Below are 15466 nucleotides of genomic sequence, written 5' to 3'. Positions count from 1 at the left end.
GTTTTGCTAATCATGGATGCGGAGCCGGCTCCTGTGTCCATTGCTCCAGTGTTTAAACATAAAAGGCTGTTTCAGAATTTCTTTTTTCAGCGCAGCTTGAGGACCTTTTGGTGGAGGCTTGGTCCCACCCTAATAGGCGCTTCCTAGTTTCTAAGCACATTCCTACTTTTTATCCTCTGCCGGGAGCCGGTCGGGCTAAATGTGAGTCTCCTCCCCCGGTTGATGCGCAAGCTGCCCACCTAGTTAAGAATATCAGTCTTCCTCTTATGAACAGTGCATCACTTAAGATAAGTCTCCAACTTCCTATCCGTCGGATCCTTAAGTCTATTTACTCTAAAGAGGGTACAGTAGCTCGCCCGGCTCTTGCATCTACCTGGGTTTCCAAGGCCATTTGTCGCTGGGCAGATGCCCTGGAGGATGGCCTTACTTTAGGTACCAACAGGAATGTTATTTTGTCTCTCGTGGAGCATGTCCGGGAGACTGCTTCTTATCTTTTGGAGGTAACTATAGACACTGGGATACTAACTTCCAAGGTTTCGGCCTCTTCAGTGTCAGCTAGGAGAGCTCTCTGGCTTCGTTACTGGCATGCAGATTCTGATTCTCAAAAGGCACTTGAGGCTCTGCCCTTTTCGGGGAATGTTCACTTTGGTCCAGAATTGGATAAAATCGCAGTTAAAGTGGCGGAATCTAAGACTGCCTTTCTCCCTTCTGGGGCCGCTTCTAGGTCGCAATCTTCTAATTTAGGTCCTTTTGTCCGCAGGGTAAAGCCAAGGGTTTGTTGTTTTCTAGGTCCCAGGGTTCCTCTGCCAAGGATTCTAAACCTTTTTTTCTAAACCTTCTTTTTTTTTTTTTCCCGAAATTTGGAAGATGAATTCGGAGGATGCCTGGGTAAGAGGGGAGGTCTCCCAGGGCTATGCATTGACTTTTCGAGAGTATCCTCTAACCCAGTTTTTTTTTTTTTTTTTTTTTTCCCACAGATCTTTCTTTGGATCAGAAGAAGGCAGAAGAACGTACTCGAGGGAGTACGTTCGCTCTCTTCTGGCCTGCAAGGTCATTGTTCCGTTTCCCGCGTCTCAGCGGGGCACGGGCTTCTATGCCAGTCTATTTATGGTTCGCAAGTTGAACGGGTTATTCCGACCGATTCTAAACCTGAAGTCTCTCAATAGGTTCTTGAGGATTCCCAAGTTCTGAATGGAATCGCTTTTTACCATTATTCTGGCCATGGAGCCGGGGAACTTCATGGCCTCCTTAGACATCCAGGATGCCTATTTACATGTCCCCATCCTTCTCCATAATCAGCGATTCCTCAGGTTGGTGGCCCAGGAGGATCATTTCCAATTTCGGACTTTGCAATTTTCCACGGCTCCTCGTTTCTTCACGAAGTTCATGGTGGCTCATCTTCGGAACAGGGGAATCCGATATTTCCCTACTTGGACGACTGCCTTCTTCTGGCCCAGGCTCAGGAGGTTCTCAGGGAGCACATTTGAATCACGGTGAATCTTCTCCAGCCTCACGGATGGGTCATCAATTGGAAGAAATCCTCTCTAACTCCCTCTCAGGAAATGGTGCATTTAGGAGCCTTGCTGGACTCAAGGACTCAGCGGGTGCTCCTCCCGGCAGACAAGGTTCAGGACTTACAAGCCAAGATTTGTTTGTTTCTGCATCACCGCCGGGTGTCATTTTACTCTTGCATGCAGATTCTGAGCTCTCCGGTCTCTACCTTTGACACGGTGGAGTATGCCCAGTTATGTTCCTGGCCTCTCCAATTGGAGACTCAAGCCCGGTGGGACAAATCCCATCTACATCTCAGGTCCCAGACGATTGTTCTCTCTCAGGAGGTACGTCACTCTCTCTTGTGGTGACTCCAGGGGTCCAATCTGACCATAGGTTGTCCCTTATGGATTTAGGACTGGGTCCTTCTTACAACCGACGCAAGTTTTCGGGGGTGGGGGGGCGGTTTCCTGTCGGCAGACCTTCCAGGGTCAAAGGTAGGCTCAGGAGATCCGTTTGCTGATCAACTTTCTGGAGCTCCAAGCGGTTTACAGGGCCCTGTGTTGAGCTTTGCCTCTACTGCGAGTCGCTCTGTCCAGGTATAGTGTGACAAGTCGATGGCTGTTGCTTACATACCCCATCAGGCCGGTACTAGCAATCGTGCTGCCATGAGGGAGGTCAGGCGCATTCTTCTTTGGGCGAAAAGGCATCTTCCATCCCTGTCGGCGGTTTACATTCCCGGAGTGCAAAATTGGGAAGTGGACTTCCTAAGCCGCCAGGACGTTCATTCGGGCGAGTGGGCCCTACATCCGGACGTCTTTCTTCTCTTGGTTTTTCGCTGGGTCTTGCTGGACATCAACATGATGGCGTCTTGACACAGTCACCAAGTTCTGAAGTACTGCTCTCGCACCAGATATCCTGCAGCCTTTCTGGTGAATGCTCTGGCGGTTCGGTGGACCTTTCCGCTACTGCACATCTTCCCTCCAATCTCTCTATTTCTGCGGGTCCTCTGCAAATTAAAGTTTGAAGGTGGCACGGTGATCCTAGTGGCTCCTGATTGGCCGCGGAGGGTGTGATATGCAGATCTACAGGGCCTTTCTGTCGAAGCTCCTCTGTGCTCAGATCTTCTCTCTCAGGACCCGTGCTTTCATCCGGATCTGGCCTGTCTTGCTTTGACAGGGTGGCTCTTGAGACTAAGGGGTTCTCCAGGTCAGTCATTAACACTATGCTCAATGCCCGTAAGCCCTCTTCAGGTAGGATTTACCATCGGGTTTGGAGGACTTACTTTGACTGGTGTTCGGCTAGGAATCTTAAGGTCATTCTGACTCTCTCTGGTTCTCTCCTTTTTGCAGACGGGCTGGATTTGGGCCTCCCGCCTTGCTTCATTAAAAGTGCAGGTTTCAGCTCTTTCAGTCCTCTTTCAGACAGGTTGATCAGACCTTTCTTCAAGGTGTCCTCCACGTACAACTCCCGTTTGTACTGCCGGTGGCTTCTTAGAATTTGTGTCTGGTTCTTAGGGCCGTTCAGTCTTCGCCCTTTGAGCCCTTGGACACGGTGGACCTGGAAGTCTGTCTTTCTCCTTGCTATAGGTTCTTGCCGATGGGTGTCGGACTTGAGAGTTTTGTCCTGTCACTCTACGTTTCTAATCTTTCACCAGGACAGAGCTGTCCTTCGGACCCGACTATGTTACCTTCCTAAGGTTGTTTTCAGGTTTCACATCAATCAAGATATTGTGTTTCCTGCTTTCCAGGTTTCCGGATGGACTAATCGCCACGCTTATGCTGCGTCAGATCTTCCTGCACCGTCTGTAGTGAAGGCTCATTCAACCTGGTCGATGGGAACGTCGTGATACATTCACCACCCATGGTGTGGCTTTTGGGCGGAGAGTCCACAGCGCAGCCTAGGAGCATTCCCTCCCTTAGGAGATTAGCTTTGGGATGTCCCAGCATAGAGCCTATGTCCCCTATGGAGGAAGAAGAAAGAGATTTATGTGATTACCTGTTAAATCCTTTTCTTCGATTCCATATGGGACACAGGACGCCCACCCTGACGGACGTGGCTTGCGGAGCTTTGCTCTGCTTCGTTTCTTCTTTTCACATTTCTTGTGTGCTTGGACTTGAGTGTGTGCCGGTCTTCCTTCTCGCTCCTTGCCCTTAGGCTTGTTAACTGAAATGCCTGTGTCTGGGGGTGGGGTATAGGGGGAGGGGGGGAGCCTGGGCTTTGTCTGACAAAGTTAACTGTGTGGTGTCCACACTCCATCCCACCAACCTGTACCCAGTGTAGAGCCTGTGTTCCCTATGGAATCGAAGAAAATGATTTAATAGGTAAGCACATAAATCTTCTTTTTTGTTAAACAGAGAAAAATATTATGTAGCCAATAAAATATTTTAGATTTCTAGTTCAAATCTGGCATACTGGTAACAGAAAGTGTCATCACCAAACTCTGGGCCTGATTCAGCTGTGAACGCAAGGTCACTGCTGATTGCAGATTCACGACTATCTGGAATCTGCGCATGACCCATTCTGCGAGTGTGCAGAATGGGTCCTGAGTAGTCGCATGCAAACCCTTGAATGCCTCTGCCTGATTGACAGGCAGAGGCATTTAAGGGGCGGTGCAGGGGTGGCTGCCATAGCATATTTTCAGAGAGTGGCTAGTCAAGGATCTGCAGTGTCCTGGGCTCACAAGCTAGCCAGCCTAAGTAAGCTGAAGCCCGGCGCCGTCCACCATCATCGATGGTGATTCCAGCCTGCGACCGTAAATGCAGCAGGTGGTGTCATACACCTAGCACTAGCTGACTGCTTGAGATTGGCTGGATGTGAACACACTGGTGTGACGCTGATGACTGCCTTCTCGGTTTTTCAGGATATACATTGTTTTTGGGTGCATGCTTTATTAAATACATTTTCCACATGCAAAATAAATGAAATATGATATTTTTGTGTGAATTTTGCTTATTTTGTGACCTGCTCAGCCCCATAGTGTTTCCCAGTATAAACCTTAGATCCAAGTTCCATGAGACGTGATATCAGGGGAGATCACAGAATGTTACACTCAGTAAATCCTCTGCACCGGTGCCTGTAGGTGGGTACAGACAGTGTGGAAGCTCCACTCTGTATGCAGCACACTGGAAAAAAGTTGGCCCCTCCTCTTCTACTGGTTTTGGTCATTTGCCAGGCTCTAGCTACGAAGAATCCCCCCCAATATACCATGAGACAACTCCATTCACCTGAAAAATAGAAAGGCATTTGTCCTGGAAGATAGACCAATGACATTTGAGTACTGACCAAGAGAACCTGTTCCAGGATTTCTGGAGACTTATCTGCTGCATGTAAAGAGCCAGTGTGGAGACCATAGTGCCGGCCACTGCTGTGTAGTAACAGACTGTATCCTGTGGGTTGTTAAGGAGTGGGGAGATTGTACCTTCTCCTCAGGACAGAAAACATGTTCTGGTGCACTGTTTATTAGCCAGCTGTGGCTTTCTAAGTATGACACATTTGTGACCTGTGGATGGAAGCCACCAAATTGTGCACTTGATCCCCCTGTTCAAGTAATGCTGTGGGTTGCAAAGAATGATTTTGCCCATAACAAAATTAATGAAGGGCACTGTGTCCAACTCCTTAGGGGAGGGGGAAGTCCACTATTCTTCCATTTCCTGTCTCATAGAGGCTGTGTAAATATTGTCTGCATACAGTATACAGATGCCAATTATAAAGCACAACAGTGTTTGCTGGTGCTATATAAGTAAATGTTAATAAATACATAGCCATAATGATCACTGAGCGGTGACCAGGAACTGTACGGAGCTGAACTGGGCTACTTAGTGGAGTTTATGATGGCTTTTGTCTGGTAGACCTTCTGCTGAGCAAAGAGGATGGCACACTGGTTAGCAGTGACTTTCTATTGATTCGGTCACTATCGATGTGGCACTTGTGGTTTCCCGGTGTTTGTGTGGGTTTCCTGCGGGTGCCCTGGTTTTCTTTAGTGTCCAACATAAAATATTGGTAGCTTAATTGTCTACTGAAAAATGGACCTAAATGTCTGTGTTGTTTGTGTGAGATATGGACATTAGACAATAAGCACCAGTGAGGCTGGGTCTGATGTGAATGAGTCATTATCTGTAAACTTAAAAGAAAATCATTCCTCAGTGCTAATATATTTTATAATATATAATAAAAGTGAATAAACACCCATGTGTAAAAACATATAATAAAAACTAGGAATACATCAGATAGTTCCAAATTTGGAATTTAGATTGGATTTTTCACAAACTCAAACCAAAAAAGAAAAAGATGTGGAACAGCACTAATAAACCCTATATTAGCTAAGGTTATAGAAAACTGGTAGGGAAGTAAGTGTCAAGACATGTTCTTAACAGTAATATTTTAATATCAATTGTAAAAAACACAATATGTTAAATATATTGTGGGGGGCTAGAAATCGTGTGTGTGTGTGTGTGTATATATATACAGTCAGGTCCATAAATATTGGGACATTGACAGAATTTTCATATTTTGTCTTCTATTCACCACCGCAATGGCTTTGAAATGAAACAAAGAAGATTTGATTTAACTGCAGACTTTCAGATTTAATTTGAGGGTAATTACATCCAAATCAGGTGAACGGTGTAGGAATTACAACGGTTTCTATATGTGCCTCCCACTTTTTAAGGGGCCAAAAGTAATGGGACAAACTAAACAATCCTAAATCTAACTTTCACTTTTTAATACTTTGTTGCAAATCCTTTGCAGGCAATTATAGCCTGAAGTGTGGAACGCATAGACATCACCAGACGCTGGGTTTCATCCCTGGTGATGCTCTGCCAGGCCTCTACTGCAGATGTCTTCAGTTCGTGCTTGTTCTTGGGGCATTTTCCCTTCAGTTTTGTCTTCATCAAGTGAAATGCATGCTCAATCGGATTCAGGTCAGGGGATTGACTTGGCCATTGCATAACATTCCACTTTTTAGCCTTAAAAAACTCTTTGGTTGCTTTTGCAGTATGCTTCGGGTCATTGTCCATCTGCACTGTGAAGCACTGTCCAATGAGTTCTGAAGCATTTGACTGAATATGAGTATATAATATTGCCGGAAACACTTCAAAATTCATTCTGCTGCTTTTGTCAGCAGTCACATCATCAATAAATACAAGGGAACCAGTTCCATTGGCAGCCATACATGCCCACGCCATGACACTACTACCACCATGCTTCACCGATGAGGTGGTATGTTTTGGATCATGAGCAGTTCCTTTCCTTCTCTTCTCTTCCCATCACTCTGGTACAAGTTGATCTTTGTCTCATCTGTCAATAGGATGTTGTTCCAGAACTGTAATGGCTTTTTTAGATGTTGTTTGACAAACTCTAATCTGGTCTTCCTGTTTTTGTGGCTCACCAATGGTTTGCATCTTGTGGTGAACCCTCTATATTCACTCTTGTGAAGTCTTCTCTTGATTGTTGACTTTGACACATATACATCTACCTCCTGGAGAGTGTTCTTGATTTGGCTAACTGTTGTGAAGGGGATTTTCTTCACCAGGGAAATAATTATTTTGTCATCCACCGCAGTTGTATCCGTGGTCTTCCGTGGTCTCCGGTGCGTTCTTTCTTTTTAAGAATGTTCCAAACAGTTGATTTGGCCACACCTAATGTTTTTGCTATCTCTCTGATGGGTTTGTTTTGATTTTTCAGCCTAATGATGGCTTGCTTCATTGATAGTGACAGCTCTTTGGATCTCATATTGAGAGTTGACAGCAACTGATTCCAAATGCAAATGTCACACCTAGAATCAACTCCAGACCTTTTACCTGCTTAATTGATAATGAAATAACAAGGGAATAGCTCACACCTGCCCATGAAATAGCTTTTGAGTTGATAGTCCCATTACTTTTGGCCCCTTAAAAAGTGGGAGGCACATATAGAAACCGTTGTAATTCCTACACCGTTCACCCGATTTGGATGTAATTACCCTCAAATTAAATCTGAAAGTCTGCAGTTAAAGCACATCTTGTTTGTTTCATTTCAAAACCATTGTGGTGGTGAATAGAGGCCAAAATATGAAAATTCTGTCAATGTCCCAATATTTATAGACCTGACTGTATATATATATACATTTTTTTATATTACAGAACCCAGCTGCACAATTATTGGAGTGCATGGCTTATAAATGTATTCTTTAGAGTTCAAACAAAGAGCCAGCACATTCGCTTTAAATGCAAAAAAGAGGTTTTTATGGAACACTTAGCAGCATGGAAAAAAATGCCTACATAGATTGTGTTAACCCATAAATCATGAGGAGGTATGACAGTATAATGAGTACTTAGCACAAGTAAGCCAGGGTGGTCAAGCAAACTGCCAGTCTGTCATCCTCAGCGGGAACACGCAGCCTTCAGCCTTACAGCTATTTCGGCGTGACATACATGGTCCAAAAACCTTTGTTTGAAATATATATATATATATATATATATATATATATATGTATATATATATATACACAGTATTGAGCTTAAGTTTTAGGCAGGTGTGGAAAAAATGCACACAGTTTTTGAAGGGACTCGGCAGGGCCTTTGTTCCAAACATCTTGGAGAACTAACCACAGAAGGATCTGAGCAAGCCTACAGCCACAGAAGTTTCGTCTGTTCATGTAATCCCAGACCGATTCTATGATGATTATATCAGGGCCATATCATCACTTCCAGGACTCCTTGTTCTTCTTTATACTGAATATCTCAGCACTGAGGACACAATTAATCCTCACCAAATCCCCTACTCCTTTAGCTGAAATGCAGCCCCAAACTTGCAAGGAACCTCCACCATGCTTCACTGCACTGCCTCCAGACACTCATTATTGTACGGTGAAGAAACTGTCTTCTATTACAGCCAAATATATTTCTTAAAATTTCTGCATATCTGAATCGCTTGGCTTTGTTCCCACGTCGAAGGTATGGCTCTTGGCCGCAATTCTTCCATGAAGACACCTTCTGGCCAGACTTCTCCAAACAGTAGATGGGTGTACCTGGGTCCCACTGGTTTTTGCCAGTTCTGAGCTGAAGGGCTGGAGAGCGGTACAATAATGAGTGTCTACAGGCAACAGTGAAGCATGGTTGGAGGTTCCTATCAAATTTGGGGCTACATTTCAGCAAAAGGAATTGGGGATTTGTTCAGAATTAATTGTATCCTCAGTACTGAGAAATACAGGCAGGTACTTATCCATCATTAAATACCATCAGGAAGGCCTCTGATTGGCTCCAAATTTATTCTGCAGCAGGACAATGACCCCAAACATACAGCCAATGTCATAAAGTACTATCTTCAGCGTAAAGAAGAACAAGGAGTCCTGGAAGTGATGATGTTGAGTTCAGGGCTCTGTGGGGGCCATATCATCGAGTCGGGGATTACACGAAGAGGCAAAAGGATTTGAGGAAGCTTACATCCACAGAAGATATGTGGATAGTTCTCCAAGGTGTTTGGAACAACCTCCCTGCCGATTTCCTTCAAAAACTGTGTGCAAGTGTACCTAGAAGAATTAATGCTGTGTTGAAGGCAAAGGGTGGTCACACCAAATATTGATTTGATTTAGATTTCTCTTCTGTTCATTCACTTTGCATTTTGTAAATTGATAGATAAACTATTAACACTTCTATTTTTTTTTAAAGCATTCTTACTTTGCAGCATTTTTTTCAACACCTGCCTAAGAGTACTGTGTGTGTGTGTGTGTGTGTGCGTATATCAGCAGCATTATTATGAATGTGGCCATGACACTTACTGCCCTACCAGTGTTCTATAATCTTATTTAATATATTTTTTTATTAGCTCCACACCTTGTTCTAATGGTATGCAGTCGGGAAGCCGGCGGACCTAATCCCGACAGCCGGCTTCCCGACTGCTTTATCCCGGCGAGGGTTAAATGACAGGCGACATCTGTCATTTTACCGACGCCGGGAGACCGGCATCCCGATCAAAGTGATGCCGAGTGCGGGGAGCCCGGGTTTAGGTTTAGGGCTCCCGGGGGGACTTAGGGTTAGGCACCCCCTCCGGGGGACATAGGTTTAGGGGGGGGGGTTAGGTTTAGGCACTTAGAGGGGGGGATTAGGGTTAGGCACTGGGGGTAGGGATTTAGGTTAGTGAATACTTACCTTTGGGACGATCAGGATTTTCTCCCATGTCGGGCAGCCGCTGTTGGGTGAATCATACCGATTCCGTTCTAATATCTGTGAGGCATAATGAAGGTAACTAATGTGACTCTTTTCTCTTTTGTACAGGAGTATTTCTTCAGGAGGGTGGAAGCCAACACTACGGGAGGCTCTCTCATTACCGCTGCCACACCAATATTACATATAACTACACATAAGCAGTGACCTGTGTGTACAAGGACTATATTGAGAAGGACAGATACAGTGAGCCAGATGTACGGCACTTTGGATACTGCATCACCCAGACAATATTCTTATGTCCAGTGGAAGTTGTTATTCTCTGCTTATCAAATTCCTCTCTATTTTTATTGGTTGAGATTATTTAATGAGGTAAAGGCAATGATTGCATAATAAAGGGTTTTTTTTCTCTTGTAAGAAGAATTCTTTTTAGACAGCTGCAATAACATGGAGCTTTTATTGCTTACACCGCTATGGCTGAGCTGCTCTTTTACTGACTACTTACCCTAAAACAGCTAAAATATAAAAGAGATGATATATGTGAGAGATATAAAATGAAATATTTGTATTTACGATAAATCATTCTCTCATAAGGCTCTATTTATTAACATTATTTTGACTAAAAGTGAAAAAGGGTGTTTTCACACCCATTTCACATTATTTTACCATCACCTATAGTTATTACAGGGCAATTGGAGTAGAATTTGTAAAATTCTACTCCAACCCCTAAGTATCACTTATTTTTAGTAAAGCAGATCGCATTTCCCATAACTGTAATGGGAAATGTGATCGACCAAAGTTACTAAAAATAAAATGTGAAAAAATATCGGGGAAAGCCCTGTGATAATAACGCCACCTGGAGGTGGCGTTATCCAGGGTCTCCCCGGGTTATCGGACTCCTGGCCTGCTCTAACTGGGAGAGAAGAGACGGGAGTCGGTCCATGTAATCAGCTGTGTGGTCTAAACAGACCGCAAGCTGATTACTGTAAAAAAAAGAAAAAAAAGAAAAAAAAAACAAAAAAAGAAAAAAAAACAACAAAAAAAAAAAAAACCTTTCCTGACTCCAGGGACCGGTGATCGGGCCTTCGGTGATGACTCCCCTCCGGTCAGCTGGTCTCCCATAGTGCACTGCTGCCCGGTCATCAGGTGATCGGGTCCCAGTGCAGTATGGGAGATCACCTGAGTGGAGGTATGGAGCATGCAGGTAAGTGTAATTAAGGGAGAGGGGGGTCAAGCTTAGCGCCGGGGGGGGAGCAGCGGCGACCGGTCGACGCATGCGCGGGTACTTAATCTGTATTTTTTGCGAAAATACCGGGATAAGGCTCCAAAGGGGATTTGCAGGGACAGAGGTTTCTCGCAAGCTCTGTCCCTGCAAGGGATTTGTAGTAAATCCCTGTGATGCGAATTCAGTCAGTAATATCACACTACAATCTGCGGATTGTAGTAAATACAGCCCATAGTGGGACACTGGGAATATCATGTGGTACAGAAGTAGGAGCTGGAAACCTGGGCACTTTGGTGCTGATACTGAGTTGGGAGCCAAGCTAAAGGAGGAAGTAACTTTTCACTTTGGTAGAACCATTCTGTGCTGTAGGGAAGGGTGGTGGTGGTGGTTGGTGGCGGCAAATTTAAAAGGTGCAGTAATTTAAATTAAGGAGGGGTGTGCCCTAACACAAAAATAAATTGCAGTGTGAAATAAAGATGTCTGCCATCTGTGTTGCATAAGCAGCCAGTATTACCACTGCATGTAAATAACATGTATTTGTACCCCTTACATTGCAGCATGGTTTGTCCATGGTTGACCCGTTTTCTCTTTTTGCTTGGCTCCCGACTCAATCAGTCTTTTTACTCGAATAAACTTGAAGATTTACTAAGGTGCACCAAGGAAAGCTAGTCAGACGCATAGAGATGTTATGTCCTATGGGAGTACTACGGGCATGTCGCTGATGGTGTTTGTGTACATAGATGCAGAATCAGTCACATAGAAGGCCATATTGAGACGGATAACCTACACCTCCCTGATGGTGGCCTCTAAAGACAATGCTGAAAGTGGGATCTCAGTCCTTTCACATACAGATGAATGGATGTACACCAGAGAAGGAATTTGTGGAGGCAGTATAATATGTAGCATCAAAGTAGTGCTACACACTACCATAAGCAGTGAAAAGACTAATGAAATAAGCAATGTGCGCCTATGGGGGTATTGGTATAATATGGGGGTTGCTATAAAAGATTTCAGTGAGAGGTTGGGGTATTGCTGTAATGTTTAAGATTGCTGTAGTATATGTGTTTTATTGTATTGCTAGGTGTAATTAGTGGTGCAGTTTGGCTGGAAATAATGTATTTACATTTTGATATTTTCATATTTAAATGCCCGGGGGCCTTTTGTTTTTGCCTCTTTGCTGCCCCTCACATCAAAAGCTGCCTACCCCACTGAAGTACAGTGCAAATGTCCTATCTCAAGAACGCTGGAGCACTGCCCTGATCTCCTTAACACTCTGTTTACTCTTCTGCCAGATATGCAGATCTCAAGCATAATCTAATCCCACATCTGGTTAGTACACACAGCAGCAAAGTCAGAGGACTCTGTTAGGTTACAGTCTCTGAACAAATCCAAGATCTGTAACTCCTAGTCATCCTGTTCGGTCAGAATGTTGACATGTTAAAAAAAAACTTGTAATCAATACATAAATTCCTATCCCAGGTCTCATTACCAGCCTGGAGATTCTCTGCAGACTCCCAGCACTCGGGATCACAACTCAGTTTTGCCATCATGGGCTGGGGTCCCAGTTCAGGTCTTGTTCTCAAAATGTTCCTTGCTGGCCAGGCCCATTGTTGCCAATTCCGCTGATAACAAGTAGAATTGGGGTGTTTTTTCTAACTTGCTTTTTTTTTTTAAATTGGTGTTTGTTTTTGGGCTTATTTTTGAGGAAGCTGAGGAACCGGATGAGTCAAAAGACTTTGTGGTATTCTTTATGTCAGGTAAGGTTTATGATGCTTGGGTACTTCCTGTCAGGATTTTAAACCAATTTCCAGTATATGCTTTAGCACTTTAAATCAGGAATGTATTACATGTAAGCCTCTTTAGATGATTCAGACAGCACAGATGAACTTGCTTAAATCCACTTTACCTTGCACAGTGGGCCTGATTCAGAGAAGTAGGCAATGCCGATATTTACGCAGATTGAGCGATTGTTTGCCGTTGTACGTGTATGCAAGATGCACACGCAGCGATCTTTTAGCGATAATTACATTTGCAAAGTGAGTGCCAGGTAGCCAGGGTTTGGGGGAGGTAACTGGGGGTTGTTAAGTAAACACAGGTGTCTACCTGTTTCAGCGGTGTGCATAAATTATCCATTGTGATCTCCTACGCAGCATGAGAGCTGCTGTGTTTGCTGCTGGTCAGACTTGCCAACTACAGTATGATGCATGGCTGCCCGATCTGCATCAATATTACTGATGTTTACGCTGGACAGATATGAGGGTAGCAGCGAGCGTCCCTATGCTCAGAAACTTTGGAAGCATTGTGCACTTTATAAGGATAACCATCAGCACACTGTGAGGTATAGACATTAAAAGTAGATTGTATAAATCTTTATATGTATTTAAATAAAATGAACTAACAATAGTTTGTGGTTTTAATTAAATGAGTCTCCCACCTCCAATTATTGGCAAATGAAGGGGATAATCTAAAGCTTTATTGAACTCAGCTGACATTAAAGCTGTACTAGTATAATACTGGGGACAGATAGTGCAGATGAGACTATAAACGAAGTTTTAACTTAACCACTATTCCTCCAGTGACCACATGAGGTCGCTGCTGCTGCCAATGTTCAATTTCCGACAGATTAAAAAGCAAAAATTCAATAACTGTTCTAGCTGAGCACCAACACCTACATAAAGGATACAGAATGTACATGAGTGGAATCGCCATATCAATTTTTTTGATCAAATATAAGTTAAAACATAGAAGAATCGAAAACAGCACGTTCCTATCAGCCCAGTACAGGGGTCACAGCAATAGCTACAGCTCGATTAGAGAGGAGGTGGGTGGCTCTTAAAAGAGCCTTTGTGTTGATGTGGGAGGGAGAAGGAAAGCAGATCACTTGGCGCTGGTGTATTTGGTGACGGCCTTGGTGCCCTCAGACACGGCGTGCTTGGCCAACTCTCCCGGCAGCAGCAGACGTACAGCGGTTTGGATCTCCCGGGAAGTGATGGTGGAGCGCTTGTTGTAATGAGCCAGGCGGGAAGCTTCCCCTGCAATGCGTTCAAAAATATCATTCACAAAAGAGTTCATGATACCCATAGCCTTAGAGGAGATGCCAGTATCAGGATGCACCTGCTTCAGCACCTTGTAGACGTAAATGGCGTAACTCTCCTTCCTGGTCTTCCTACGCTTCTTCCCATCTTTCTTCTGGGTCTTAGTCACCGCTTTCTTTGAGCCTTTCTTAGCCGCCGGAGCAGATTTGGCTGGATCAGGCATTATCAATGAACTCTCTCTACAGCTTTAGAAAGCAAGAAAATACAAATGTGACCATCAACGCCCAGAAACTGCTCTATTTATTGACAACTCATGCAAATGAGGCTTCACCCCTGCAGACTGCACTATTGGGTAGACGTATCATGTGATGTTGAACGGCATCATAACCCCACCCTACATTTGTTGATTGGTCAGTGCATGAACTTGTGCTGCATTGGTTGCCGTGTAAGCTAACCAATCACAGAGCAAGTACAGGATACAATATTAGTATATATAGGTAAGGAGGAGGGCGACGTTATAGACCCATTACCTCATCTTTATAGCGTGTATAACTTTGTATCTGTGTGGCTCGAGCATGTCTGGAAGAGGGAAACAAGGCGGTAAGACCAGGGCAAAGGCTAAGACTCGTTCATCTCGGGCCGGACTCCAATTTCCGGTAGGTCGCGTCCACCGTCTACTGAGGAAGGGAAACTATGCTGAGCGTGTGGGAGCCGGAGCCCCAGTGTATCTGGCCGCAGTGCTCGAGTATCTGACGGCTGAGATTCTAGAACTTGCCGGAAACGCCGCCCGAGATAACAAGAAGACTCGCATCATCCCCCGCCACCTACAGTTGGCTGTGCGCAATGACGAAGAACTAAACAAGTTGCTCGGTGGGGTGACTATCGCCCAGGGAGGCGTCCTGCCGAACATCCAGGCTGTACTGCTGCCCAAGAAGACCGAGAGCCACAAGTCCGCTAAGAGCAAGTAAAGTTACTGCTAGATATTTGTTCCCACCATAACACAAAGGCTCTTTTCAGAGCCACCCAACCCGTCCCTGAAGAGCTGATTTCCAATGCGAGTATATGAGCCCGATTTAAGATTTATAATTTAGTGCACTGAGCTCACTACAAACCGCATAGATCAAGAGGGGGTGGAGTTGATACCATAACACTCTAGCAGGCTCTGAAGAGCTTTAGGGGGAGATTTATCAAAGTTTGGAGAGAGAAAAAGTACCAACCAATCAGCTCTTAACTCATTTTTCAAACTGTCTAAAATGACAGGAGCTGATTGGTTGTCCAAGGCAGCGACAGGCTGGCAGGAAGATGCGGGTACTACAGAATACCGCGGCGCTGCTAGCTATGCGGCTACTTAAGGAGCAGCTTTAGTTGCCAGCTGCTTGCGGGGAGCTTTCCTGCCGATGGATTTACGCCCTGTCGGCAATGGTCGTGTCCATATTTTAAAGAAGAAAATTCAGGCAAAACAATGGGATCAGGGAATGTCTTATAGCAATTCTACCTCTACATTATGTTGTACGCTGATTGGAAGATGTATTCATTCCCCCTACACTGACTGGTTTTAAGTAACCGTTTGA

The 15466-nt window shown here is 44.6% G+C and overlaps 2 protein-coding genes across 2 annotated transcripts; one reads left to right on the top strand and one right to left on the bottom strand.

Annotated features, from left to right (window-relative positions):
- Positions 1 to 13530: 13530 nt before the first annotated feature.
- On the bottom strand, positions 13531 to 14153 carry LOC148453361 (histone H2B 1.1-like). The gene has a single exon (XM_088462186.1). It carries the CDS (start codon positions 14116 to 14118, stop codon positions 13738 to 13740), a length of 381 nt encoding a protein of 126 aa, XP_088318312.1. The 5' UTR covers positions 14119 to 14153; the 3' UTR covers positions 13531 to 13737.
- A 278-nt stretch (positions 14154 to 14431) lies between these two features.
- On the top strand, positions 14432 to 14918 carry LOC148453360 (histone H2A type 1). Its single transcript, XM_088462185.1, has one exon. The coding sequence runs from the start codon at positions 14471 to 14473 to the stop codon at positions 14861 to 14863; it is 393 nt and encodes a 130-aa protein (XP_088318311.1). The 5' UTR covers positions 14432 to 14470; the 3' UTR covers positions 14864 to 14918.
- Positions 14919 to 15466: the final 548 nt, after the last annotated feature.

Source organism: Taudactylus pleione, unplaced genomic scaffold, assembly GCF_031769625.1.
Source record: "Taudactylus pleione unplaced genomic scaffold, aTauple2 ptg001161l, whole genome shotgun sequence".
Taxonomy (NCBI): Eukaryota; Metazoa; Chordata; class Amphibia; order Anura; family Myobatrachidae; genus Taudactylus; species Taudactylus pleione.
Note: the sequence above shows the minus strand (reverse complement) of the source record. Positions and strands in the feature narration are given on the sequence as shown.

Coding starts and splice junctions, on each gene's coding strand:
- LOC148453361 (XM_088462186.1), bottom strand. CDS start 14,118: ATGCCTGATCCAGCCAAATCTGCTCCGGCGGCTAAGAAAGGCTCAAAG.
- LOC148453360 (XM_088462185.1), top strand. CDS start 14,471: ATGTCTGGAAGAGGGAAACAAGGCGGTAAGACCAGGGCAAAGGCTAAG.